The sequence below is a fragment of the Delphinapterus leucas genome, chromosome 1 (assembly GCF_059928025.1).
Source record: "Delphinapterus leucas isolate spDelLeu-1000000601 "Yukka" chromosome 1, BTC_Dleu_Yukka2, whole genome shotgun sequence".
Classification (NCBI taxonomy): domain Eukaryota; kingdom Metazoa; phylum Chordata; class Mammalia; order Artiodactyla; family Monodontidae; genus Delphinapterus; species Delphinapterus leucas.
In genome coordinates, this window is record NC_143129.1 from 72,698,762 (window position 1) to 72,726,547 (window position 27,786).

Consider the following 27,786-nt stretch of genomic DNA (forward strand, 5'->3'; position numbering starts at 1 on the left):
GGACTTCCCAGCACATATAAATTGAATAATTTTAACATGAAACATTTCGGATGGTAAATGTTTTACAGGATACATTTTAAGAAATGCTGGTTTTGACTCTCCTCCTCATTTTATACACAAGGAAACTGAGACCCATGGGTGGATACTGACCCTCATAACATCATTCAGAGTTCCGGGGGAGAAGAGGGGCTAGAGCCCACGTCTCCAAACCCCAGTTTTGTGTGTTAGACTTCTGGAGGAATGATAGAGAGGAAGCATGCCTCTACAGAATTGCAAAAGTTGCATTTACTCAAGCATCAAGGTTACTATACATCAAGGATGGTTACAAAATAATCATCCAGGACAACCAACATCACAAAATCTAACTAGATCCCACATGTCATGTTTGTAGGCCACTGAACAGTATACAGAATTATGATGAAGGGTCACCTTAGCTAGTGGCAATCTTCTTTTCTACCGCACATCAAGGTGAGCACCACTCCTGGAGCTGTCTGCCTGCTCCTGTTGCAGAGCCCTTAACCAACGGTCAAGATCTCTCCAGTTGTTCGCATAAAACTAAGTACAAAGTTCAAATGAAACTAAAAGAGAATTGCATTATATAGAAGCAATGACAGACTAGTGAGAGAGTTCCCCTATATCTTGCACTAAAATAGCCACCTCCAAATCTTGCCTATCAACAGGGAGATGGCTCAACGTTAGGGGCACTCTGGTTCCATCAGAGGAAAATAAGAGATGACGGCCCCTTTACCTTCTTCTTGGATTTAAAGACGTTACACCTGAAGATATTGCTGGCACCATCTCGAGCGATATAGCTGAAGATCTTCAAGTCTTGGGAATCGTGAGAGACGTAGAAGATCCTACAGGAAGAACAACAGAAAAATGCACTGAAAATGGCATTAGGTTCAAATCTCCAATGAGGAAACCTCTGTTTAAGGACACTCTACAGACAGAGCTCACTCAAGCCAAGTCCTTAGAGAAAGCTTTCTTCCTATGAAAGCCACAATGCAGGAGGCACTTTCCATGGGCTCCACAAACACTGACATTCCAGTGAGTGACCTCCAGATGGGAAAGGGTGGACACAGGTAGGACATGGACCCCACGCTATCACTAGTAAATCTGTCCTGGCAACTTGTACGTTAGAAGGAAAAAATCATTCCCATCCTTATCAGAGCGATAAATCTGCATCTAAGCCAGGGAAATGTGGGGAAGTTTCCTAATACCTGTTCACAGTTACCTCCGAATGAGGAGACTTAGGGAACCAGCAATGCTAACCACATTGGGAGACACTCTGTTTCAGTATTGTAGGTCCCTCGGTGATAGTGACTTCACTTTCTGTCCCACTCCATCAAGTCCACGGCTTCCATATATTCATTCCATCAGTCACCCAATCCCCCTGAGTGCACACCATGGGCCAGGCACTATCCCAGCAGCCAGAGGGACAAAGCAACAGAACATATAGAGCCCCTGAACTCATGGAGCTCATGTTCAGGAGACATCAATAAACAAATAGAAAATGAGTGCCATGAAGAAAAAAATAAGGGACAGAACATGACACAGCTGCTATATTAGACAGGGTGCTTAGCAGGAAGGCCTCAAAGAGAGGCAAAGACCTAATGATGGGAGGGTGCCTGTCAAAGTGGGAACAGCAAGTTTCAAAGCCAGGTGGTGTTTATAAGGCGCTCTAAGCATTCAAGGAATGGCCAGAAGGTCAGCGTGGCTCAAGTCAAGGGAGTGTGGTCAGGGACAGGGTCAGAGAAGCAATCAAAGGCCACAACACAGGAGACCTTGAAGGTCAGGGGTTGTACTCCAAGCGAGACAAGAAGCCATTAGAGGCTTCTGAGCAGAGGACTGACTTCCTGATGCTTTAGACTAAAGAATCCCTCTGGCTGCTGTGGGTGGGCGGTAGGGGTAGAGGCAGAGGAAAGGCCAGGAAAAGGGGAAAATTATAAGCAAGGCCCTAATGGCTGACTCTTAGGTGGCCCTAGGACAGGGTACCACCAGAACCACCAAGCCTGAGTGCTGTCAACATGGGGCAGGGGAGGGGAGTTTCAGGGATACATCAGAGGAACTGATTTGAGCACTGAGGAGAGTGTTGCTCTTGATAAACACCCTGGGGACACATTATTTCCCCCCAGAATCTTTTCCTTATTGAAAACACAACTTTTCCATCCCAGGATTTCACAGGCCTGGTATGTCTGAGTCAGTCTTTCTGTGCAGCACAGAGAGAACAGGATTTAGAGTCATATCCACAACTGTGCCCCTTACCATAAGGTAAGCCAGGGAACCCTCAGAGGCTCAGTTTTCTTATCTGTAAAGTGGGACTTTTAATAGTAACACCTTGCAGTGTTACTGGGAAGATGAAATGAGTAAAGTGCTTTTTACTTCTCCTTACCAATATCACCTCTAAGTAGCCTTTTTACTGAGATTCTTACCAAGGACCCCAAGAAGTCTGAGAGGAACTTTCAAAACAGAAGTGATACAGAGAGGAGGACAATTCCCGGAAGAAATCCAAGTTCACCTTGGGGACCAAAGCTTCTCTGCTGAACTCTGCTAAAAGTCATTTCATTTCATCTCACATGTCCACCAACTCTGAACAATGCTGAAATAGAGGTTATTGTGTTTGTTTAACGTGGCTTCTAAGAAAGCTAATCTAACATTATCGGGCCCGCACCACAGAGTACCCGATCCTTCTAATGATGCCAAAGTGTCCTCCTAACACGGAAGGGACAAGCTAACAACTGCACCTCAGCATCTCCTGCCTGAGCTCCAGGCCCACCCAGCCCGTCTTTCTGGACACACACTCCTGATCTTCTCTCAAGCTTCAAATTCATCACATTCCCCAACTAAATTAATCACCTCCCCTGTAATTCTCAGGCAAACATTGCCTTCCTTCTACCAAGCCCTCTCTCGATGATGGGCGCCATGTCCACTCAAGCCAGAAACCTGGGCAACACCTCTGACTCCTTCCTCCCTTGTTCTCCAATATCGGTCACTCATGACCAAGTTCTCTGCAGCCCACCTCCTTGACATGGCTCTGAAATATACTTTTTCCTTCAGTTCCACAGTACTGCCTTAGTCCACAGGTCCTACTGTTCACCTGGAATTTTGCAACTCACCTAGTGTCTCTCTGCTTCCTACCTCACCTACTGCCAAGCCACTCTCTATATTGCTAGCAAAGTAGTATTTTTGAAAACACAAACTACATCCTAGTATTTCCTTCTAAAAACCATTCAAAGGTTTCCTACTGCCCTCAGACCAAGTCCAAACTCCTCAGCATGGAGTATCTATGTTTCTGCTTTCATCTCTCTCCAGGAGCCTGACCTACAGAGCCCTTCAGAACCAGGTGCATACATCTGCCTGCCTTTGCAACTGCTGTGACACCTCCGGCATCCTTGAAGACTTGATTCAGAGAAGCATTCCCTGCCCACCCTGCCCCCAAGTCTGAGTTGCTGAATGCCCCTGGGTTCACCATTACCATAACACATTACCTCACACTATGATTTTTATATTTATTTTTTGGAATTTAATTTTATTTTTTTATACAGCAGGTTATTAGTTATCTATTTTATACATATTACTGTATATATGTCAACCCCAATCTCCCAATTCATCCCACCACCACCCCCCTCCCCTTTCCCACGCTGGTGTCCATACATGTGTTCTCTACATCTGTGTCTCTATTTCTGCCTTGCAAACCGGTTCATCTGTACCATTTTTCTAGATTCCACATATATGTGTTAATATACAATATTTGTTTTCCTCTTTCTGACTTACTTCACTCTGTATGATAGTCTCTAGGTCCATCCACGTCTCTACAAATGACCCAATTTCATTCCTTTTTATGGCTGAGTAATATTCCATTCTATGTATGTACCAAATCTTCTTTATCCATTCATCTGTCTAGGGGCATTTAGGTTGCTTCCATGTCCTGGCTATTGTAAATAGTGCTGCAATGAACACTGGGGTGCGTGTGTCTTTTTGAATTATGGTTTTCTCTGGGTATATGCCCAGTAGTGGGATTGCTGGATCATATGGTAATTCTATTTTTAGTTTTTTAAGAAACCTCCATACTGTCCTCCATAGTGGCTGGATCAATTTACATTCCCACCAACAGTGAAAGAGGGTTCCCTTTTCTCCACACCCTCTCCAGCATTTGTTGTTTATAGATTTTCTGATGATGCCCATTCTGAATGGTGTGAGGTGATTCCTCATTGTAGTTTTGATTTGCATTTCTCTAATAATTAGTGATGCTAAGCAGGTTTTCATGTGCCTCTTGGCCATCTGTATGTCTTCTTTGGAGAGATGTCTATCTAGGTTTTCTGCCCATTTTTGGACAGGGTTCTTTGTTTTTTTAATATTGAGCTACATGAGCTGTTTATATATTTTGGAGATTAATCCTTTCTCTTTTGATTCATTTGCAAATATTTTCTCCCATTCTGAGGGCTGCCTTTTTGTCTTGTTTACAGTTTCCTTTGCTGTGCAAAAGCTTTTAAGTTTCATTAGGTCCCATTTGTTTATTTTTGTTTTTATTTCCATTACTCTAAGAGATGGGTCAAAAAAGATCTTGCTGTGATTTATGTCACAGAGTGTTCTTCCTGTTTTCCTCTAAGAGTTTTATAGTGTCTGGTCTTACATTTAGGTCTTCAATCCATTTTGAGTTTATTTTTGTGTATGGTGTTAGGGAATATTCTAATTTCATTCTTTTAAATTTAGCTGTCCAGAGTTCCCAGCACCACTTATTGAAGAGACTGTCTTTTCTCCATTGTATGTATTCTTGCCTCCTTTGTCATATATTAGTTGACCATAGTTGCATGGGTTTATCTCTGGGCTTTCTATCCTGTTCCATTGATGTATATATTTCTGTTTTTGAGCCAGCAACATACTGTCTTGATTAATGTAGCTTTGTATTATAGTCTGAAGTCCGGGAGCCTGATTCCTCCAGCTCCATTTTTCTTTCTCAAGATTGCTTTGACTATTCAAGGTCTTTTGTGTTTCCATACAAATTGTGAAATTTTTTGTTCTAGTTCTGTGAAAAATGCCATTGGTAGTTTGATAGGGATTGCATTCAATCTGTAGGCTGCTTTGGGTAGTACAGTCATTTTCACAATATTAATTCTTCCAATCCAAGAACATGGTATATCTCTCCATCTCTTTGTATCATCTTTGATTTCTTTCATCAGTGTCTTATAGATTTCTAAGTACAGGTCTTTTACCTCCTTAGGTAGGTTTATTCCTAGGTATTTTATTCTTTTTGTTGCAATGGTGAATGGGATTATTTCCTTAATTTCTCTTTCTGATCTTTTGTTGTCAGTGTACAGGAATGCAAGAGATTTCTGTGCATTAATTTTGTATCCTGCAACTTTACCAAATTCATTGATTAGCTCTAGTAGTTTTCTGGTGGCATCTTTAGGATTATCTATATATAGTATCATGTCATCTGCAAACAGTGACCGTTTTAATCCTTCTTTTCCAATTTGTATTCCTTTTATTTCTTTTTCTTCTCTGACTGCCGTGGCTAGGACTTCCAAAACTATGTTAAATAATAGTGGCAAGAGTGGACACCCTTCTCTTGTTCCTGATCTTAGAGGAAATGCTTTCAGTTTTTCACCATGCAGAATGATGTTTGCTGTGGGTTTGTCATATATAGCCTTTATGATGTTGAGGTAGCTTCCCTCTATGCTCACTTTCTGGAGATTTTTTTTTTTATCATAAATGGGTGGAGAATTTTGTCAAAAGCTTTTTCTGTATCTATTGGGATGATCATATGGTTTTTATTTTTCAATTTGTTAATATGGTGTATCACATTGATTGATTTGCATATAGTGAAGAATCCTTGCATCCCTGGGATAAATCCCACTTAATCATGGTGTATGACCCTTTTAATGTGTTGTTGGATTCTGTTTGCTAGTATTTTGTTGAGGATTTTTGCATCTATATTCATCAGTGATATTGGTCTGTAATTTTCTTTTTTGTAGTATCTTTGTCTGGTTTTGGTATCAAGGTAATGGTGGCATCAGGGAATGAGTTTGGGAGTGTTCCTTCCTCTGCAATTTTTTGGAAGAGTTTGAGAAGGATGGGTGTTAGCTCTTCTCTAAATGTTTGAAAGAATTCACCTGTGAAGCCATCTGGTCCTGTACTTTTGTTTGTTGGAAGATTTTTAATCATGCTTTCAACTTCATTACTTGTGATTGGTCTGTTCATGTTTTCTGTTTCTTCCTGGTTCAGTCTTGGAAGGTTATACCTTTTCAAGAATTTGTCCATTTCTTCCAGGTTGTCCATGTTAGTGGCACAGAGCTGCTTGTAGTAGTCTCTAATGATGCTTTCTATTTCTGCAGTGTCCATTGTAACTTCTCCTTTTTCATTTCTTATTTTATTGATTTGAGTCCTCTCCCTCTTCTTCTTGATGAGTCTGGCTAAAGGCTTATGAATTTTATAGTCTCAAAGAACCAGCTTTAATTTTATTGATCTTTGCTACTGTTTTCTTTGTTTCTATTTCATTTATTTCTGCTCTGATCTTTATGAATTCTTTCCTTCTACTAACTTTGGGTTTTGTTTGTTCTTGTTTCTCTAGTTCCCTAGGTGTAAGATTCGATTGTTTACTTTAGATTTTTCTTGCTTTTTGAGGTAGGATTGTATTGCTATAAACTTCCCTCTTAGAACTGCTTTTACTGCATTCCATAGGTTTTGGATCATCATGTCTTCATTATCAATTGTGTCTAGGTATTTTTTGATTTCCTCTTTCATTTCTTCAGTGATCTCTTGGCTATTTAGTAACATATTGTTTAGCCTCCATGTGTCTGTGTTTTCTACGTTTTTTTTCCTGTAATTGATTTCTAATCTCATAGTGTTGTGGTTGGAAAAGATGCTTGATGTGATTTCAATTTTCTTAAATTTACTGAGGCTTGATTTGTGACCCAAGAAGTGATCTATCCTGGATAATGTTCCATGTGCACTTGAGAAGAAAGTGTAATCTGCTGTTTTTGGATGGAATGTCCTATAAATATCAATTAAATCCATCTGGTCTATTGTGTCTTTTTTTTTATTTTTTTTTTGGCGGTATGCAGGTCTCTCACTGTTGTGGCCTCTCCCATTGCGGAGCACAGGCTCTGGACATTCAGGCTTAGTGGCCATGGCTCACAGGCCCAGCCGCTCCGCGGCATGTGGGATCTTCCCGGACCGGGGCACAAACCCGTGTCCCCTGCATCGGCAGGTGGACTCTGAACCACTGCGCCACCAGGGAAGCCCCTATTGTGTCATTTGAAGCTTGTGTTTCCTTATTAATTTTCTGTCTGGATGATCTGTCCATTGGTGTAAGTGAAGTGTTAAAGTCCCCCACTGTAGGAGGGCTTCCCTGGTGGTGCAGTGGTTGAGAGTCTACCTGCTGATGCAGGGGACACAGGTTCGTGCCCCGGTCCGGGAAGATCCCACATGCCGCGGAGCGGCTGGGCCCATGAGCCATGGCAGCTGAGCCTGCACGTCTGGAGCCTGTGCTCTGCAACGGGGGAGGCCACAACAGTGAGAGGCCCACGTACCGCAAAAAAAAAAAAAAAAAAAAAAAAAAGTCCCCCACTGTTATTGTGTTACTGCCGATTTCCTCTTTTATAGCTGTTAGCATTTGCCTTATGTATTGAGGTGCTCCTATGTTGGGTGCATATATATTTATAATTGTTATATCTTCTTCTTGGATTGATCCCTTGATCATTATGTAGTGTCCTTCCTTGTCTCTTATAACATTCTTTATTTTAAAATCTATTTTATCTGACCTGAGTATCGCTACTCCAGCTTTCTTTTGATTTCCATTTGCACGGAATATCTTTTTCCATCCCCTCACTTTCAGTCTGTATGTGTCCCTAGGTCTGAAGTGGGTCTCTTGTAGACAGCATATAGATGGATCTTGTTTTTGTATCCAATCAGCGAGCTTCTGCCTTTTGGTTGGAGCATTTAATCCATTCACATTTAAGGTAGTTATCAATATGTATGTTCCTATGACCATTTTCTTCATTGTTTTGGGTTTGTTTTTGTAGGTCCTTTTCTTGTCTTGTGTTTCCCACTTAGAGAAGTTCCTTTAGCGTTTGTTGTAGAGCTGGTTTGGTGGCGCTGAATTCTCTTAGCTTTTGCTTATCTGTAAAGCTTTTGATTTCTCCATCAAATCTGAATGAGATCCTTGCTGGGTAGAGTAATCTTGGTTGTAGGTAGTAATCTTGGTTGTAGAGTAATCTTGGTCGTAGGTTCTTCTCTCTCATCGCTTTAAATATATTGTGTCACTCCTTTCTGGCTTGTAGAGTTTCTGATGAGAAATCAGCTGTTAACCTTATGGGAGTTCCCTTAAGGGAACTTTTAATAGTTGCTTTTAATAATTTTTCTTTGTCCTTAATTTTTGTCAGTTTGATTGCTATATGTCTTGGCATGTTTCTCCTTGTGTTTCTCCTTGTGTTTATTCTGTCTGGGACTCTCTGCGCTTCCTGGACTTGGGTGGCTACTTCCTTTCCCGTGTTAGGGAAGTTTTCGACTATAATCTCTTCAAATATTTTCTTGGGTCCTTTCTCTCTCTCTTCTCCTTCTGGGACCCCTATAATGCGAAAGTTGGTGTGTTTTATTTTGTCCCAGAGGTGTCTTAGGCTGTCTTCATTTCTTTTCATTCTTTTTCCTTTATTCTGTTCCGTGGCAGTGAATTCCACCATTCTGTCTTCCAGGTCACTTCTCCGTTCTTCTGCCTCAGTTATGCTGTTATTGATTCCTTCTAGTGTATTTTTCATTTCAGTTATTGTACTGTTCATCTCTGTTTGTTTGTTCTTTAATTCTTCTAGGTGTTTGTCCTGTAGTTCTTCTAGGTCTTTGTTAAACATTTCTTGCATCTTCTCGATCCTTGCCTCCATTCTTTTTCCGAGGTCCTAGATCATCTTCACTATCATTATTCTGATTTTTTTTTTCTGGAAGGTTGCCTATCTCCACTTCATATAATTGTTTTTCTGGGGTTTTATCTTGTTCCTTCATGTGGTACATAGCCCTCTGCTTTTTAATTTTGTCTTTCTTTCTGTGAATGTGGTTTTCATTCCACAGGCTGCAGGACTGTAGTTCTTCTTGCTTCTGCTGTCTGCCCTCTGGTGGATGAGGCTATCTAAGAGGCTTGTGCAAGCTTCCTGATGGGAGGGACTGGTGTTGGGTAGAGCTGGGTGTTGCTCTGGTGGGCAGAGCTCAGTAAAACTTTAATCCACTTGTCAGCTGATGTGTGGGACTGAGTTCCCTCCCTGTTGATTTTTTGGCCTGAGGTGACCCAGCACTGGAGGCTACAGGCTCTTTGGTGGGGTTAATGGTGGACTCTGGGAGGGCTCGCACTAAGGAGTGCTTCCCAGAACTTCTGCTGCCAGTGTCCTTGTCCCCACCGTGAGCCACAGCCACCTCCTGCCTCTGCAGGAGACCCTCCACCACTAGCAGGTATGTCTGGTTCAGTCTCCTATGGGGTCACGGCTCCTTCCCCCTGGGTCCTGATGCACACACTACTTTATGTGTGCCCTCCAAGAGTGGAGTCTCTGTTTCTCCCAGTCCTGTCGAAGTCCTGCAATCAAATCCTGCTAGCCTTCAAAGTATGATTCTCTGGGAATTCCTCCTCCCGTTGCCAGACCCCCAGGTTGGGAAGCCTGACATGGGTCTCAGAACCTTCACTCCAGTGGGTGGACTTCTGTGTTATAAGTGTTCTCCAGCTTGTGAGTCACCCACCCAGCGGTTATGGGATTTGATTTTATTGTGGTTGCGCCCCTCCTACCGTCTCATTGCAGCTTCTCCTTTGTCTTTGGATGTGGGGTATCTTTTTTAGTGACTTCCAGTGTCTTTCTGTTGATGACCGTTCAGCAGTTAGTTGTGATTCTGGTGCTCTCACAAGAGGGAGTGAGCGCACGCCCTTCTACTCCGCCATCTTGAACCAATACTCACTATGATGTTTATACTGAAGCTTCTTAAAGCAACAAGGGCCACATCTTGGTATTCCAGTGCCAGCACTGCAATTGGCACATAGGAGGTTCCTAATGCATGCTTAGGAGGGAGGGAGGAGTCCTTGCTGTCCTTAATAAGCACTCATAATGTGCTCTGCCTGGCTATTCATTTCCCCCACCCCCAGACAGAAGTGAGGTCCTATTAGTTCAGATGCATCACACATAAAACTCCTTTGATTTTTGAGTTTTTCATTTATTATTAGGTAATACCCTAAGGACTGAGAACTAGATTTAAAACCGATGGAGCAGATATGAAGGCAGACTAGCATGCCAACAAGACACAGAGACATGGAAGGCACTCAGGGATGGCAGCAAGCTAGGGTTAACTTTACCTTGGTAGACAAAGCACCTTTTCGGCAAATATGATGACAACCTGGGCATGGATGCAGCCACTCTCTTTGGACTGGAGCTCTTTGGAGACTGCTCTGTTATGTCTGAGTTCAGAAACTTAATGTGTAAGTTATTAAAAGTCAATAATCTCTAGCTAACTATAAAGTCAACTAGTTAGAGCTTAGAAAAGTATCCGTCAACACAATCAAGCAGGAAGTTTTTCCATGTGACCTCATTCACCCACAAATTAATAAATCAACAAATTAAGGCCTCACGTCCAAACTTCTAGATCTAGAACTATATTCCAAGAACCCTTACTTCTTCATACCTTGGTTTTAAGAACTGTGATTGTGTGTGTGTTGGGGGTGGGGGAGGGGAGAAAGAATGATATGAGGACTCAAGAGAATAAGAAAAGATTTCCCTTTTCCCCTCCTTAATCTTTATCCTTAAGTCTAGTGCAGTTCTGATCCCACTTCCAAAAAGTATCTCAATTTTCATAACTTTCAGTATAATTATAGGGTAGGATACCAAAGTAGTTCATATAGTGTTAATAATGATTACTAAGATCTTATTAGATTTATTCCCACTTCAAATTTCTTAAAATTTCTTGGTTTTATCTCAAAATATGCAAAGAATTATAATTTTTACTCACTGATGGAACTGTTATGCATTCAAACCACAGCCATAAACTTTTCTATACACTGTTATGTCCATAAACGTAACATAAATTACTGAAATATAAACAGTATCTTGGAGAAACTGGATTTGGGTTTTATAGTTATGCTGGAATTCAAGTTGACAGGTTGATAAAGAACCACTAGACCCACCACCAGCACCCCGCTTCTCACTTCCTTGACTATTAATCTATAGGTAAATGTGTTTCTTTTAGGAGCACAGAAAAAAAGAAACAGAATGTAGAGTAGGAAGAGACCTGTGTAGTCCTCAGATCTGTCCAACCCAGCATCCCTGTCATTCAGCATTTGTCAGTGATGAGCAGTTCACTCCAGTTAGAGTAGCCATTCCTCCTTTCGGAGAGCTTCTAATTACTTGGAAATTTCCCCTTACACTGATTAGAAATCTACCAACAGCAATGCAGTGGAAGGAAATGGTTGAAAACACTGGCCCTGGTGTGGGACAGATCTGGATTATAGGCCCAGGCTCTGCTAATTACTAGCTGTTAGGTCCTGGGCATTATCTTGATTTACTCATGGTTCTTCACCTGTGAAATGGGGATAACCATAGTACTGTACCTCACGCATGAGGTTTAAAGAATGAATGTATGCAGAAGGATCAGCTTATAACAAATGGTTAATAAATGGTAACTGCTATTAGTAATGCCACACTACTGCCCTAGTTCTATCCTTTGGGGCCTTAGAGAACAAGGCTAATCCTTCTAAACGGCAACCCTTTGAAAACCACCACATTTATATTTACTCCTCTCATTCTTTAAAGTGACACACTTCCTCTTCCTTCAAGAGTTCCTCAACCAGCCCATTTTCTAGATCTTTTATTACTCTGGCAGGTTTGTACTGTGGAAAGAGTATGGGCTTTGGGTTGAGAGAGATCTAGGTTCAAGTCTTAGCTTTGCCACTTCCTAGCTGTTAGCCTTATGCAAACTACTCAGTTGACATAACCCTTTCTTTCCTGATCTGAAAATAGGTAGATTAATGATCTCTTCATAGTATTTAAGTATTAAAACACTCCCCTCCAGTATTTAACACAACACCCAACATATGGTGAGTTGCTTGCTCAGTAAATACGATCTCCATCTTCCTTGTTAACCTTTTCTGTACATACCCCAATTTACCAATGACTCTTAAAACACAGTTCACAGAACTGAATGCATATTCCTAAAGGGAAGAGAACATGACAGAGTGAATTTGGATATTTTCTATGCCCTAGAACTGAATTTTTAGCAAAGCATCTCTGATCATATTTTTTTCTTTAGTTACAGCATCTCACTGCTCATTCACACCGTGGTCAACTCAAACAGTCAAATCTAATTTGCACAACTGCTCTTAAGGCAGATTTCCTAAGCATACTTGGTAATTGGTTTTTAGGACTGTCTCCTAGGGATCACTATTTCCTTTTCCAAGCTCTCACAGATCATCTGCTTAATGATCTCTTCTAGAATTTTGCCCAGGGGCAATGACAAGCTCACTAGTCTGTAATTCCTAGACCCAGAGTTTTCCCCTTTCTAAAAAGTGAAATGTCTTTTTCTTGTAATCTTCTCATATCTCATCCATTCCCCATGATTTTGCAAAGATGATCAAATATCATTTTGCAATCACATTCTTTAGGACTCCAGGTCCTAAGTAACCAAGGCCTGGACACATTTAAAGGAGTGAAGGACGCCTTTTTCCTCGTGGTTTTCAAACTTCTATTTTTCAAATCACCTATGTTCTAGCGTTTCTAGTTTGAAGATCCGACAGTTCTCTACTTGAGGTTAAAAAAAAAGGAGACACATGGTTAGAACAATGGGATTTCACAATATCTCTTTGTCATGTGCTACTCTCTTTTCTTTTATACTTTTCTTCTCTCATTGTCAGTCTTTTCCATGAACCCAGTGCATTCAGGGTTTCAGTTCCTCTGCACTTATACTTGATTTTAAGCTCTGCTTTCCATACTGTGTACTTCTCAAAAGACATTTTATGAAAATGTAGGCAGCCACGTGATTTTTCTTCATGGTCTCACCTTTTTGGACCCAATTAGAATAAATTATGTTGTACTTCTGTCTTCAAGTTCTCATCTCTTATTTCCTGAGACAACAACCTTACTCTGTCACCATCCCTCTCTCTGGATGTTATACACTCGAAAATGCCACGGCCATGTCCCCCCAGCAACTAGTATCCTGCCCCTACTGCCCCTTATCTCCATGGGGACTGCTGGCTGACCTTGGAACCCACTGGCTACAGAGAATGTGAAGGGTCTTGAGTCACCTGCAAGGTTTCCTGAGTCTACATCCATGCTCCCCTATCCAAGACCCACAGACACAGAGCTCCACAGAAAAGTCTCCATGCTGTCTTCTGCTCAAAACCTGCTGGGTCTCACCTAGCCAGCTGGGACCTGCCACGGCAGAAAGCACAGAACCTCAGGACAGAGGATCTAGACCCGCCATGGGGCCCCAGGCAAACTCTTTTCCTTCTCTCAGCCTTCTTTTCTAATCCTTCAAGTAAGGGCAATAAAAACATCTTTCAGAGCAGTTGTAAAGTTCTGGGATGGGCAAATATTGAAAGTGGATGAGATAGCAGATGGACAAATATTCTATAACCCATTGTACAAATACTTTAAAACTGTGGAAATAACTCTAGAAATGGCAAATGGAATAACAAAGAGAAATCATCCCTGTTCTCCCAACATCACCATCTCTCTGGGGTTTCTCCAGTTTGAATGTGAAGAAGAGATTTTTCTCTGAAGGCCCTGGAAGGCACGGGCATCCCTAACCCACAGGGACACATGGAAATGAACCAAGATTGAGAAGATAAGCTACCAAGTAACTTGCAGATGGTAAAGACAAAACCCAGTGGGATCTTAAGGGAAAACCTCTGGGAGAAGAAGCAGCATGATGTGAAAGATGCAGAAGACAGAAAACAGCCAACCCACTGCTCGAGACCAGCTGACCGTGGCACAGCCATGAAGTCATGGTCCTGCGAAAACCCAGCATGACTTCTGCCCACGGGAGCAGTGATTCCCCAAGCAGCCCAGACTGTGTGATTTTTGTGAGTCCCCCCAAAGGAATGTGTTATCTTCAGAGGGCCTAGGGAAAAGATTAGGAAAGGTGGTGGGTGGAGGGAGGCCCCCAGTGCTTTGCTAATAGAACCACACCAAAATCTACAGCAATGAGCACCCCCCCCGACCCTTACCCCCAGCCCCTGCATGCTCCCTGAACACTGGTGTGTCTTCTCTTCCCACCCAGTCCTGGAGCATTCACACAGTTCCACACTTCTGTCCCTGGTCATCATTCTTTTCCCCATTTCTCTTATTTTAATCTAATCTTTAGACCAAATTGTCCTTCATCTTGATCATTTCTTCCTAGTACTGCTTTGGTCTGATTATCTTTCTCTCCTGTATTTTCAGGGCCCTTTATCACTTTGACTGGTTTTCTTTAATTAGAAGTTAGATCAGTTTTCATCTTCTTCATCCCTCAATTTAGCCATTTTCAGGGCTGCTATCTGGCATAAAGGAATGGTGATCAACTCATGAAACGGTGCCACGGTCCCTCATGGAACGTGGTCTCCTTACTTCACAGCTGTCTGAGGTGTAGGAATACATCGTCCAAGATCTGCTGGCAGCCATAGCTGGGCCGTATTTCACAGACCTGCCTCACCACAGCGTGATCTGGAAAGAAGTCTGGGATTTTGGGGCTAGGAGAGACCTCGTGAGATGGTCAAGCCCATCTACACAACTGCAGGCAGAGAAATCCGAGTATCATAGCTGATTTCTAAGGTTTCTTCAAGGCGTAACATTATAAAAATGTCTAAATTATTATGACAACTATCTACTGTGTACCCGAAATAAGAAGTAAGCAATCAACTGAATTGTAAAATCTAGTGAGAGTCAGACAAATACACATTTATCTTTTGAAAGTCCAGTTAAGTCACCCTCACGGCCTGTCTCAGCAGTTAATTTATGTTTGAATTTCACAGCTGTTAAGAAGTGCTTTCTTACATCCCACAAAATCTTCCCTGGTTTACTTGAATCAACCACAAACCACCATAGAGCACTTTCTAAATACCAAGCACTGTGATAAGTAAACTTCCTCTTGTTCACGACTTGACAAACAGGCAAAAAACAGGCCAGTGTCCCTCGCAAAACCCCAACAATCCTTTCACATACTTCGAGGCTTTAACTTCTCTGCAACACTGGTAATTTCTCCAAAATAACTGTCACCTGCTGTTGGCTTTCAAAAACCAAATCTTTCCACAGGCTGCCAATTCTTTCTCCTCTGCTTCTGTGTTATCTGGGTTCGCACATCTGGTGTGTTCATGTTTTCTGGGGTCAGCCAACCTTCCTACACTTCTGAGGATCCTCAGGCTTCCTGAAGACTCTTGCTCAGAGACACAGCTTTCCTCCTGAGCCAGAGAGCCGAGAGAATACCAGCACACCACAAATAGAAGGGTGCTGCTTTGACTGGTGTGTGCTGGGGGAGCCTCGCTTAGAAAGCTGCATCTTCCTCTCCTTTCTCCATGAACAATTTATCTTCTTGCTTTCACGAAACGGAAAACTTCCCTTCTTTAAGTGGTATGTGGAGAAAGGGGTCAGGCATAAGTCTCCCCAATGCAAAATAAATCATAATCAGAAGTTCACACCCTTCCTGATCCACTGCCCTGTATCCCTTGAGATCCCTGTGGTTTTGTGGAATAAAAGAACTGACAGAACAGAGCCACAAAAGCCTCAGCTGAGATGGCGGCTCTTCTACTTTCTCAAAGCTCTGAGCTTTAGTTTTCTCAACCTCAAAAAGGCACGAGAAGTCTCACAGGATTGTTATGCGAATCAAATGAAATGATTTATACATAGTACGTGGTACATAGTAGGTGCTCAAAAAAAATCTTTACTGAAGTGAGCAAGAATATTTGCTGATCTCTTGTGTCCCTCTCATGTGCCAGGCACTGCTCAAGTCACACTACACATAAAAACTCATTTAATCCTCACAACCTTATGAGGTGGGTACTACTACTATCCCCATTTTATAGATGAGGAAACTGAGAGGGGTTAGTCAACATTCTCAAGGTCACACAGGTAGTAGGTATCTGTATTAGTTTCCCAGGGCTGCTGTAACAAATTATCACAAAGTGATAATTTAAAACAAGAGAAATTTAACCTCTCAGAGTTCCAGAAGCCAGAAATCAAGATATTGGCAAGGTTAGTTCCTTTGAGAGGCTCTGAGGGAGAATCCAGTCCACGTGTCTCTCCTGGCGTCTGGTGGTTGCCGGCAATCCTTGGCATGCTTTGGCTTTTAGTTGCATCACTCCAATCTGCTGTCTCCATCTTCACCCAGCCTTCTTCCTTGTGTCTCCCCTCCATGTTTCTCTCTCCAAATTTCCCTCTTCTTATAAGAACACCAATCATTAGACTTCGGGCTCACTCTAATCAATTATGACCTCACCGTAACTCAATTGCATCAGCAAAGTCCTTTTGCCAAATAAAGTCACATTCATAGGTATCAGGGGTTAGGACTTCAGCATATCTTTTTGAGGGACACAATTTGGCCCACTGCAGTCTCTGAGACAGAATTTGAACCCTGGCCATCTTAACCAAGTCCTTCACATCTGCATTATCTGCCTAGCTGACTAATAACTGTCAAAAATCATTCAAATATTAGATTGTTATTATTACTATTGTTATCTCTATATCTAGCTAGAAGTCAGTGCTATGGTACATTTATGCCACCTAGGAACCCTGAATTTCCTTATTCCAGGTATTTTTCCAAGCCCTGGATGCCTTTATAGACTCTCTACGGCCAAAACAAATTCATTCTCACGTGGGTAAGATTTTCACTGGACACTTGAGCGAGTGGTGCTTGATGGCGTTGCTCTCCCCGACGGCCCACCTTCCATCCGAGTTTCTTCACACCAACCAACCCAGGAATATGATAAATGTCATAAGGACATCTTAGTCTTTCCAAAGACTAAGTGACCCTCAGGCCACTTGCTCAACACATGGGGAGCCTTGTGTGCCATGACAGGAAATGAAGAGAGGGCATCCAGCCCCTCCCTCCCCGGGGCCTGGAGCATGCCTGACTGGGCCTGGCTGGCATGGCCACATACTCTTCTTTCCTAGTAGTTTTCTTTCTCTGATTGCTCTGACCTGCTTGCCTGATGCTACATCAGAGGAGGTCTGAATCACAGCTCACCTGAAGGCACTTCCTCCCAGGACCTGAGGTTAAGAGAACAAGCCAGGGAGCTCAGTGCAGGCGTTTACTCCAGGTGTCAACAACGCTAATTCTCACACATGCCCCTAGGACAACGGCTGAACAATTCTGATTTATCCTAGGACAACTCCCTCTCTATCATAATCGAGCTTTTTCCTTTTTTTTAAACTATAAAGGACCATGTACCTTTACTTCTAGGCCACTAACGTATCTTAGAAAAAAATGATAAAATGAACTGATTCATATTTGATCTCATTTCAACTTCCAATCACCTTTTTTTTTTTTTAACATCTTTATTGGAGTATAAGTGCTTTACAATGGTGTGTTAAAGGGAGATTAGCTCGGTGCTTTGTGACCACTGAGAGGGGTTGGGATAGGGAGGGTGGGAGGGAAACGCAAGAGGAAGGAGATATGGGGATATATGTAAATGTATAGCTGATTCACTATGTTATAAAACAGACCACCCTCCCTATCCCACCCCTCTAGATGGTCACAAGGCACCGAGCTGATCTCCCTGTGCTATGCAGCTGCTTCCCACTAGCTATCTATTTCACACTTGGTAGTATATGCAAGTCCATGACACTCTCTCACTTCATCCCAGCTTACCCTTCCCCCTCCCCGTGTCCTCAAGTCCATTCGCCACGTCTGCATCCTTATTCGTGTCCTGCCCCTAGGTTCTTCAGAACCATTTTTTTTTGGTTTTAGATTCCATATTATAGGTGTTAGCATATGGTATTTGTTTTTCCCCTTCTGACTCACTCTGTATGACAGACTCTAGGTCCATCCACCTCACTACAAATAACTCAATTTCGTTTCTTTTCACAGCTGAGTAATATTTCATTGTATATATGTGCCACATTTTCTTTATCCATTCATCTGTTGATTGACACTTAGGTTGCTTCCATGTCCTGGCTATTGACTATTGTAAATAGAGCTGCAATGAACATTGCAGTACATGACTCTTTTTGAATTATGATTTACTCAGGGTATATACCCAGTAGTGGGATTGCTGGGTCATATGGTAGTTTTATTTTCAGTTTTTTAAGGAACCTCCATTGTGGCTATATCAATTTACATTCCCACCAACAATGCAAGAGGGTTTGCTCTTCTCCACACCCTCTTCAGCATTTATTGTTTGTAGATTTTTTTGATGATGGCCATTCTGACTGGTGTGAGGTGATACCTCATTGTAGTTTTGATTTGCATTTCTCTAATGATTAGTGATGTCGAGCATCCTTTCATGCGTTTGTTGGCAATCTTTATATCTTCTTTGGAGAAATGTCTGTTTAGGTCTTCTGCCCATTTTTGGATTGGGTTGTGTGTTTTTTTGTTTTTGAGCTGCATGAGCTGTTTGTAAATTTTGGAGATTAATCCTTTGTCAGTTGCTTTGTTTGCAAATATTTTCTCCCATTCTGAGGGCTGTCTTTTCATCTTGTTTATGGTTTCCTTTGCTGTGCAAAAGCTTTGAAGTTTCATTAGGTTCCATTTGTTTATTTTTGTTTTTATTTCCATTTCTCTAGGAGGTGGGTCAAAAAGGATCTTGTTGTGATTTATGTCATAGAGTGTTCTGCCTATGTTTTCCTCTAAGAGTTTTATAGTGTCTGGCCTTACATTTAGGTGTTTAATCCATTTTGAGTTTATTTTTGTGTATGGTGTTAGGGAGTGTTCTAATTTCATTCTTCTACATGTAGCTGTACATTTTCCCAGCACCACTTATTGAAGAGCCTGTCTTTTCTCCATTGTATATTCTTGCCTCCTTTATCAAAAATAAGGTGACCATATGTGCGTGGGTTTATTTCTGGGCTTTCTATCTTGTTCCATTGATCTATATTTCTGTTTTTGTGCCAGTACCATACTGTCTTGATTAATGTAGCTTTGTAGTATAGCCTGTAGTCCAGGAGCCTGATTCCTCCAGCTCTGCTTTTCTTTCTCAAGATTGCTTTGGCTATTCGGGGTCTTTTGTGTTTCCATACAAATCGTGAAATTTTTTGTTCCAGTTCTGTGAAAAATGCCATTGGTAATTTGATAAGGAGTGTACTGAATCTGTAGATTGCTTTGGGTAGTATCACCATCTCCACAATGTTGATTCTTCCAATCCAAGAACATGGTATATCTCTCCATCTGTTTGCATCATCTTTAATTTCTTTCATCAGTGTTTTATAGTTTTCTGTATAGAGGTCTTTTGTCTCCTTAGGTAGGTTTATTCTTAGTTATTTTATTCTTTTTGTTGCAGTGATAAATGGGAGTGTTTCCTTAATTTCTCTTCCTGATCTTTCATTGTTAGTGTATAGGAATGCAAGAGATTTCTGTGCATTAATTTTGTATCCTGCTACTTTACCAAATTCATTGATTAGCTCTAGTAGTTTTCTGGTAGCATCTTTAGGATTCTCTATGTATATATAGTATCATGTCATCTGCAAACAGTGACAACTTTACTTCTTCTTTCCCAATTTGGATTCCTTTTCTTTTTCTTCTCTGACTGCTGTGGCTAAAACTTGCAGAACTATGTTGAATAATAGTGGTGAGAGTGGACAACCTTGTCTTGTTCCTGATTTTAGAGGAAATGGTTTCAGTTTTTCACCACTGAGAACGATGTTGGCTGTGGGTCTGTCATATATGACCTTTATTATGTTGAGGTAAGTTCCCTCTATGCCTACTTTCTGCAGGGTTTTTATCATGAATCAGTGTTGAATTTTGTCGAAAGCTTTTTCTGCATCTATTGAGATGATCATATGGTTTTTCTCCTTCAGTTCGTTAATGTGGTGTATCACATTGATTGATTTGCGTATACTGAAGAATCCTTGCATTCCTGGGATAAACCCCGCTTGATCATGGTGTATGATCCTTTTAATGTGGTGTCGGATTCTGTTTGCTAGTATTTTGTTGAGGATTTTTGCACCTATGTTCATCAGTGATATTGGCCTGTAGTTTTCTTTCTTTGTGACATCCTTGTCTGGTTTTGGTATCAAGGTGATGGTGGCCTCGTAGAAGGAGTTTGGGAGTGTTCCTCCCTCTGCTATATTTTGGAAGAGTTTGAGAAGGATAGGTGTTAGCTCTTCTCTAAATGTTTCATAGAATTCGCCTGTGAAGCCATCTGGTCCTGGGTTTTTGTTTGTTGGAAGATTTTTAATCACAGTCTCAATTTCAGTGCTTGCGATTGGTCTGTTTATATTTTCTATTCCTTCCTGGTTCAGTCTCGGAAGGTTTAAATCGCCCTTTAACAGTCTTCTGGTTTTATTTTATAGGTTTGGGAAAGGGGTGAGTTGGGAGGCCTGAGGCAGCCAGGTTTTTGTTTGTGTGTTTGCTGTATGCCAGAAGTTCTCTTACTGTCTGTCTCCCCACCACCCAGGAGCAGTTGCTGGGGGATTACAGTGTCTGTGGGGTGGCTCGGCATAACCTTTATTCTAAGAAATGCACATCTTGCTCCGTATCCACACCCTCCCCCACCCCACATCAGATTCTCTTGGGACACAGAGCTGAGCAGTTTCAGAGCCTATCCTTGAAGAGCTGAGAGTGTGCTGATGGAGTGAGACAAGAGTGGGACAGTGGAACAGAGCACTATGGACATGGTCCTGGAGGAGCATGCAGCCAATGGCCTGTGAGCCAGGAAAGGCACAGGGAGGGGAGCTGCTGCCTGAGCAACGTCTTGAAGAATATGTGGGAGGTGGCAGGGACTGTGGCGTGGGGAACTGATCAGTCCGGGTCCTGGCAAGAAACAGATAATCTGAGTCATCTGAGGAGAGTTTAATAAGGGACTGTTTACAAAGATGAGGGCAGAGTGCAGGGAAACCCCAGAGGATACTACAGTACCTGTGGGAGCTCTCAGCACCCCAAGGCTTGAGGGGGCAGGGCAGTGAGAGGTCATCAGAAGCCGGAGAGAGAAAGAACTGTGTGCCACCTGGCAGGAACTCTCATGACAGCAGAGAAGGCTGCTGATGCAGTACACACAGGCCAGCCTCCCTGGGCACCCAGCACTGCAGAGAGCAGATCTGGAGGAAGGAACAAAGAAAGCTCTACATCACAGAGACAGGAGACGGAAGGACATTCCTTGCAAGGGAAACTGCACGTAGAAAGGCAAGGAGTGACAAAACAGCAGTTTGCTTGGGCACAGGGACATGGGACATGCTGAGGGCCTGGCAGGAGATGGGAACAGAGGGAGGTCAGGGCCTGCTGGGGAGCGGATTTCACCTTTGGGGGCTCAGGGTACTGATGGGGGTCTGAGCAGGGGAATGATGTAGTTGGTAATAATGGTGGTGTGAAGGGTATCTTGGAGGAGGACAGGAGCAGGAGAAGGGAGGCCAATAAAGAGGTTACTGCAATATGCAATGTCTGGGGGAAGAGGAAGAATCTGGACCCAGGGCTTGCCAGTCAGAAGAGCTGGACTCAAATCCCTGCTCTGCTGTTTACAACTGTGAGACACTGGGTGAGTCTTTTAATCCTCAAGTTATAGTTTTGCCATCTGCAAACACGGGAGCTGTCACGAGAATCAGCGTTTGGGTAAACCAGGTGCCAAGCACAGGGCAGGGTGACTGACACACCCTGGAGTTATGCAGTGCACAGACTGTGTAGCCAGACTGGTCAACCTGAGTCCAGGCAAGAAAAGCTGAAAGCCTAATTAAGGCACCGGCAGTGATCACAGGTAGCACATAGATTCAAGAGTCTTTTCTCTGGATGTGAGAATAAGGAAGGGGAAGACTCCGAGTTGTGTAACTTGGGTGACTTGGTGAGTTGACTAAACATTAACTAGGTCAAGGGGCGCAGAAATAGGAAAAAGTTGAGGGGACAGGGAAGAGGAATGTGGTTCTAAACATGTCAAGTCTCAGGAGCCACCAAAGCACTCAGGTGGACTTGCCTATGAGACAACTGGAAACAAGGGATCGAGGACAGAGGCAAGACTTATGAGTCATCAGGACTGAGAGGGTGGCTGAAGCCATGGGAAATATGAGATACCCTGAGAAGAAGTAGAACGGGAAGAGAAGGGGTCACTGAGGGAATCCCATTAACAGTATCCATTTAAATGGAGCACAGAACAGGGAGAGTCAGCAAAAAAAAAAGAGCAGGAAAAGACCAGGAGAGCAGAGGAACAAGAGAAAACCACCATGGAAGCTGAGGGAGGAGAGAGACTCCATGGTCCATAGCACTAAGTGCTTCAGAGAGAATGAATGGGATGAGGCCAGACAGTGAGCCAGAGACTTAGTAACTAAGGCATCCCTGGTGAACTCAGCGAGGGCAGCCTCCACAGGAAGCCCAATTATAATGAGCTGAAAAATGAGTGGGGGGTTTTGGAAATATATACAGCAAATGCAATCATTCCAAAAGCCTAGCACTGAAAGAGCAAGATACCATGGTAGGCTGCGGGAGAATAATTTCTTTTTAGGATGGTGAAACCTGAGCCTATTTATAGGCTACAAAAGGAACAAAACAGAAATAGCCTCCAGGTTGAAGGGAAATACAGAGAAAATGATGGCTCAAGAAACAGAGACAGCAGAAGACCGGGTCCAACTGGAGAAGCTCACCTCGGAAAAGAGGCAGCAGTGCTTCCTCTGGGTCGACAGGGCACCGACTGTGAACCTGCTGCACAGGGGGCCGTCGACCCCTGGTCTGGCTCCCTCCCCCCTTCCTAGAGAGCACTGCGGTGGCCCTTCTGAAGTAGCTAAGCCTTTCCCTGGCAGAGAGTTGAGCCTGATGTGCAAGTAGGAGGAACGAGACCGGCTGAGGCAAGAGGTCAGTGTAACTGATCTCTGCTTAAAAGCAGAGGCTGTTTTACCTGCCACAGACCTGCATTTTATCGTCCCTTACTTACTTCCCTTTCCTCAGGGTGAGGATGACTCCCAGAAAGAGACATGGATCAAAAGGAAAGCATGTGCAATCAGAAATATTTTGCTGCAGTCTTCTTAGGAGATATGTATGCATTCATCCTGACTCTGACGGCCTGAAGGACGAGGCTCATGTAAATACATGGGGTGGGGAGGTGAGGAGGGAGGCCTGGCCAGGGACACTAAAAGCTCTCTGGGGACCCGGTTTATGAGCACTTGCAGTTTCAATCTTCCATTTAGCTTGTCAAATGCCTCTTCATCAGCTAAGGCATCTGACAGGCTTAATTGTTTCCTTAGGGCTTTGTCCTTCCCATCAGTGAACAAAGGCAGTTGGGAGGGATTTGGGTTTAGCTCTTTTGATAAAGAAATACTTTTTAACACATATACACACACACATAAAAATAGATGTGTGTGCATGTGTATTATGCGCATGTGTGTATATATACACGTGTGCGTACACACACACACACATATACATATTTTTTCTTTTGTTATTAATGTTCTGGGAGTAGGGATAGGTAGATCTGACCACTGGCCTGCTGCTGGCATGGCCACTCCAACTTTGGAAGGAAACGCACCAGCAATACCTCACCACCTCCAGCCGTCAAATGCCATCTTCAACAACTGATTATGTGCCAATACGAGACGATGAGGGAAAACGAGCCCATGTGCAGATCACGACCATCAGGGTTTGCCCTTCTGAGGCTCTTCCCCTCCAGAAAACCTTTTAGTGGGGCCATTATTAAAAACAAGATGAACACATTTACTGTTTATTATGGTTTCATTTCTCCCATCCACCCTCTGATAGTTACAAGACAAACTGGACAAGAGATGAAGTCAAAGACCAAGAAAATCAAGAGAAGACCATCAACCCCTCAAGCCAAGAGCTAATGCACAGCAGTGAGAGAATGGGGGCTGGCATCCTTGGCCAACTTGAGGAGGGAGCAGGTATATTTTCAAAGGCAGCCTTGCTTTGCGGTTAATCCCACAGCGTGACGAGATGCTGGGTTCTCTCCCGGAGCACAGCTGAACAAGGCCACTTGACTGCTCATTTCTCAGTGTTCTCAAGTGCAGTGCTGCCTCTGCAATAGTCATCTGTGTGTGTTCACTACCTCCTATTAGAACGCATGTTCTGAAGTTCTAATGTTAATACTTTTTGTCACCTTCCCCAAATATCTTTACATATGAGTCACATTCAGGGCTCAACAAATGTTTGCAGGTTGGCTGGTTCGTCTGTCCATCCATCCATCCATCCATCCATCCATCCATCCATCCATCCATCCAATCCTGGACAAAGGTCTATAGAATGAGTGTACCCACTTCCTGGGAATTTCATAAAGATTTAAGAAATCAATTTGATTTAACAAATATGATTTGAGCACAATTATGTACAAGGCAGTTGTCAAGGAGACGTAAAGATGAATAAGATGTAGCTCCTACTAAAAAATACAAGACAGGTAAACACATAACTACAGTACAAGGATGAGCTATATAGCCTTTGGGTCCAAAGGAGAAACAGAAATTAGATCCCCACTGTGGGAATGAGTATGAAATCAGGAAAGAATTCCTGGTGGACGTGTATTTAAAATAAACCTTGAAAGATGAATAAGAATCTGACAGGCAGAAATGTTAAACCAAACACAAAGAACTCAGTTAATCATGATTTGATCATGACTGCCACCAGCAACTAGGAAAGGCTGTAACTCCTCAGTAAGTGCTTCTCAGAGTCTCCTGATAAAGGATGTGGGGACTTGCAGACAGTTTCGCTTTTCTCATTGCAAATTTCCTGAATTCTGAGCATTATCCTCTGGACCTCCCAGTCAGCCTCACCTCCACAGTTTGAGGTCTGTGCTACCAGTAAAGGAAGACCAGGCTCACAATGGCTATACTCTTAGAGGTGGGACACCACCACCCTTCCTCCAAACTGTGCCAAGACACAAGGAGGGGCCCACAGAGGGCTTCCCAGCCAGACTGGCGGACAGGGCACTGCCACACAGCATCCAGCCTGGTGTGTAGTGCAGAATGCCCAGCTGCCACTGTGGGATGGGCTATGATACTGTCCTACAGCTACAATCCTAGAGACTATCTATTAATATTAAGGACTAGTAGACAGGGGCTACAGCTCTGAATCAAGAGCAATCTTTCTTTCCTTGCTTTTGGGGTTAAGGTTGGTCACACAATAATCCTTACACACTAGTGTGAACCACAGACCCTGTGCCAACTTCCCCATATCCATATAAATCCAGGACACTTAGGGCATCATAAAGTCTCCTCTTACACAAATCCTTTCCCTTTACGTGATCTGAAACCCACCAACACAAGATTAGTTTGTTTTGAATAAGACGACTCCTCTAACAACATGCAAATACCTCCTGGGAAACTAAAGTAAAATCTATCAATCATTCAAGCATTAAATCACTAAGAAAGTTAAACTGGTTTGTTTACTTTTCCTCCCACAGTAGGCCTACCAATTATAAACTCTCCTAGCTTGAGATACGAAATATTCAAAGAGGCTTATAATGCTTATTGGCACCAGGGGTCTTACCTTGGAATCGATAAACCTCAGGACTATGGGGTCCATGAATCGACAGAAAAATCAAAATTTTGCAAGTATATACATGAAGTAATTTTTCTAGGCAGAGAATCCAGTTCTCACCATATTCTCAAAGGTGTCTGTGTCCCATAAAAGGTCAAGACCATCCAATGGACATCCAGGCAAGTGCCCACTTGGTAGCAAGAAGAGAAGTCAAGGGGAGAAGTGCTGGTTTTATTGATACTCTGCACATACTTTCCCATCTGAGACTCTTCGATGCTTTGCACAAACTCTAAATTGATTCTCTTTATGTATTCAAGGAGAACAGGAAGCACAGAGTAATGGAATTTGAAACTAGGCAGTCATTTAGTAACAGAACTGGGACCAGGCCTGGTTTCCCTGTTCCCCTGGTTCTTCCTCCACAGGGAAATTCCCTCCCTGCTAGACAGTGTTTAATTATGTGAAGTTTTCTAAACTTGGCCTAACTGAATTTTCCATCATTATTAGTGTAAAAGATGCCCTCTAAGGTCTGGCATAGAGAGACTGATCCAGAGGTTAAACTTTGATCATGCCGGTGGCCGTCTTCAGTTTTCTGCTGTGCACACGTATTCATTCTCTGGCTGGCTTCATGCCTCCTTTGGGCTGTGCTTTTGGCCATCAAGAAGGGCAGAGAATAAGGCCACCAAGATGATAAGTAGGCTTAACAGCCTTTTTGAAATGAACGTTTTAGTGCAGCAAACAAGTGAATCAAGCCTGCCCTAGCTTTGACATGCAGTATTTATTGAGCACCTACTATGTAGTAAGGATCCTTCCAGGCAGTAGGGATACAGTAGTGCACAAAACAGGTGTGGTCTCTGCTTTCGTGGAGCTTAGGCTTAAGTGTTATCATGACAAAAATTTCCACCCTTTTGTCATGATTGAATTTAATAATCAAGCAGGATCCACCAGAGGCAGAGAGCAGATGTAAAACTACCAAAGATTCAAGCTGAAGTCACTGGGATTTGTTTTCTCCCCCCACTCCTCAAGAAAGAGGATTCTCCCTTATTTATTCTCTGTATTCAGACTGTCACTAGTCTGAATGACCCAAGGTTACAATAGCTCACAGACTGACCCCTTTCTATGCTGTCTTTATACGACATCCCTTTATATGGACACTCTTCCCGTTATCCTCAGATCACTGGGCAATCTTTCCCTTGTTCACCTCCCTGACATGAGTCTCTTCAAATCTAGGGTGCATTGCATTCCATGCCACACTGGTTGCCCTAAAACATCACTTTCACTTTGGAACTCTGAGTCAAAGCCCCCATGGGAAGACTGTAAGTATGGATGTGGAAGCAAGTCCTTGATACATTACTGAGAGAAAAACAGGCTCATGGTAGAACTATACACAGAATATCAGATTTTGAGAAAACATCTGAGTGTCTATATTTGCATACAGAGTGGTACTAGAAGGAACAGATGTTGAAGGAAGGGCATTTGACTTTTTCCTTTATAAAACTCTGTCACGACTTTATTTTTAATAACAAACACGTATTATTTGGTCATGTTAAAGCTCACACCTCAGGCATATTCCCCTGAGCCTTACCTGAAAACTGTCACAGAAAGGAGGGGTCACTGTGAGGACCCTGAGGAGGTGAGCCCTCAGGAGGTGAGCTGTGCCTCACCTGTCTCTGCATTCCTGATGCTTTCTACACAGTGCATATGATGACCTTGAAGTCGAAGAGATCAAAGACAAGGAGGAAGGAGAGAGGAAAAGAAAGTCTTGGATGTGCCTGCTAACACAAGCATGGGACACAGAGCCAGAGCATGAATTATGGGTCTGCAATCCCTTGCTGGAGACTCACAGTCTATCCTAGGTGTTTACTGAGCCTTCCCAAGCACAAGGGACTTTATCAGCCTATAAAGATTAAAGCGCAGAACTTGCTTTTAAGGAAAGATAAAGAATGGTGAAAGATAAAAAATGCATATAACTATGTAGGTTTGAAAGCAAACAAAAGAGAAGGAGGCAGAGAAAAATGAAACAAGAGGAGTCACAAGAGGAGAAGGAGAGGTGGCACTGCAGAAGAACCTAGGAAATGCTGCTGTATCTGGAGATATGGAGAGCACAGACAATAAACTTGGAGGGAGCAATTTCTACCAAGTGATGGAAATCAGTGTCGGACTACAAGGAACCGCAGGATGGTGGGCACTGGTGAGGACACACTCAGTGCTTTGGGAGGAAGCCGAGAGTTGACAAAAGGTGTGCCC

The 27,786-nt window shown here is 42.9% G+C and overlaps 1 protein-coding gene across 3 annotated transcripts in view; it reads right to left on the reverse strand.

The window, feature by feature from the left end:
- The window catches only part of LOC111170409 (carboxyl-terminal PDZ ligand of neuronal nitric oxide synthase protein), a 307,338-nt gene that overhangs the window by 52,639 nt on the left and 226,913 nt on the right, over window positions 1-27,786 (reverse strand). For all 3 annotated transcript variants that reach the window (XM_022565535.3, XM_022565546.3, XM_022565536.3), the window contains exon 5: window positions 749-857. In XM_022565535.3, the coding sequence (XP_022421243.1) occupies window positions 749-857 (109 nt within the window). The remainder of the gene's footprint in view (window positions 1-748; window positions 858-27,786) is intronic.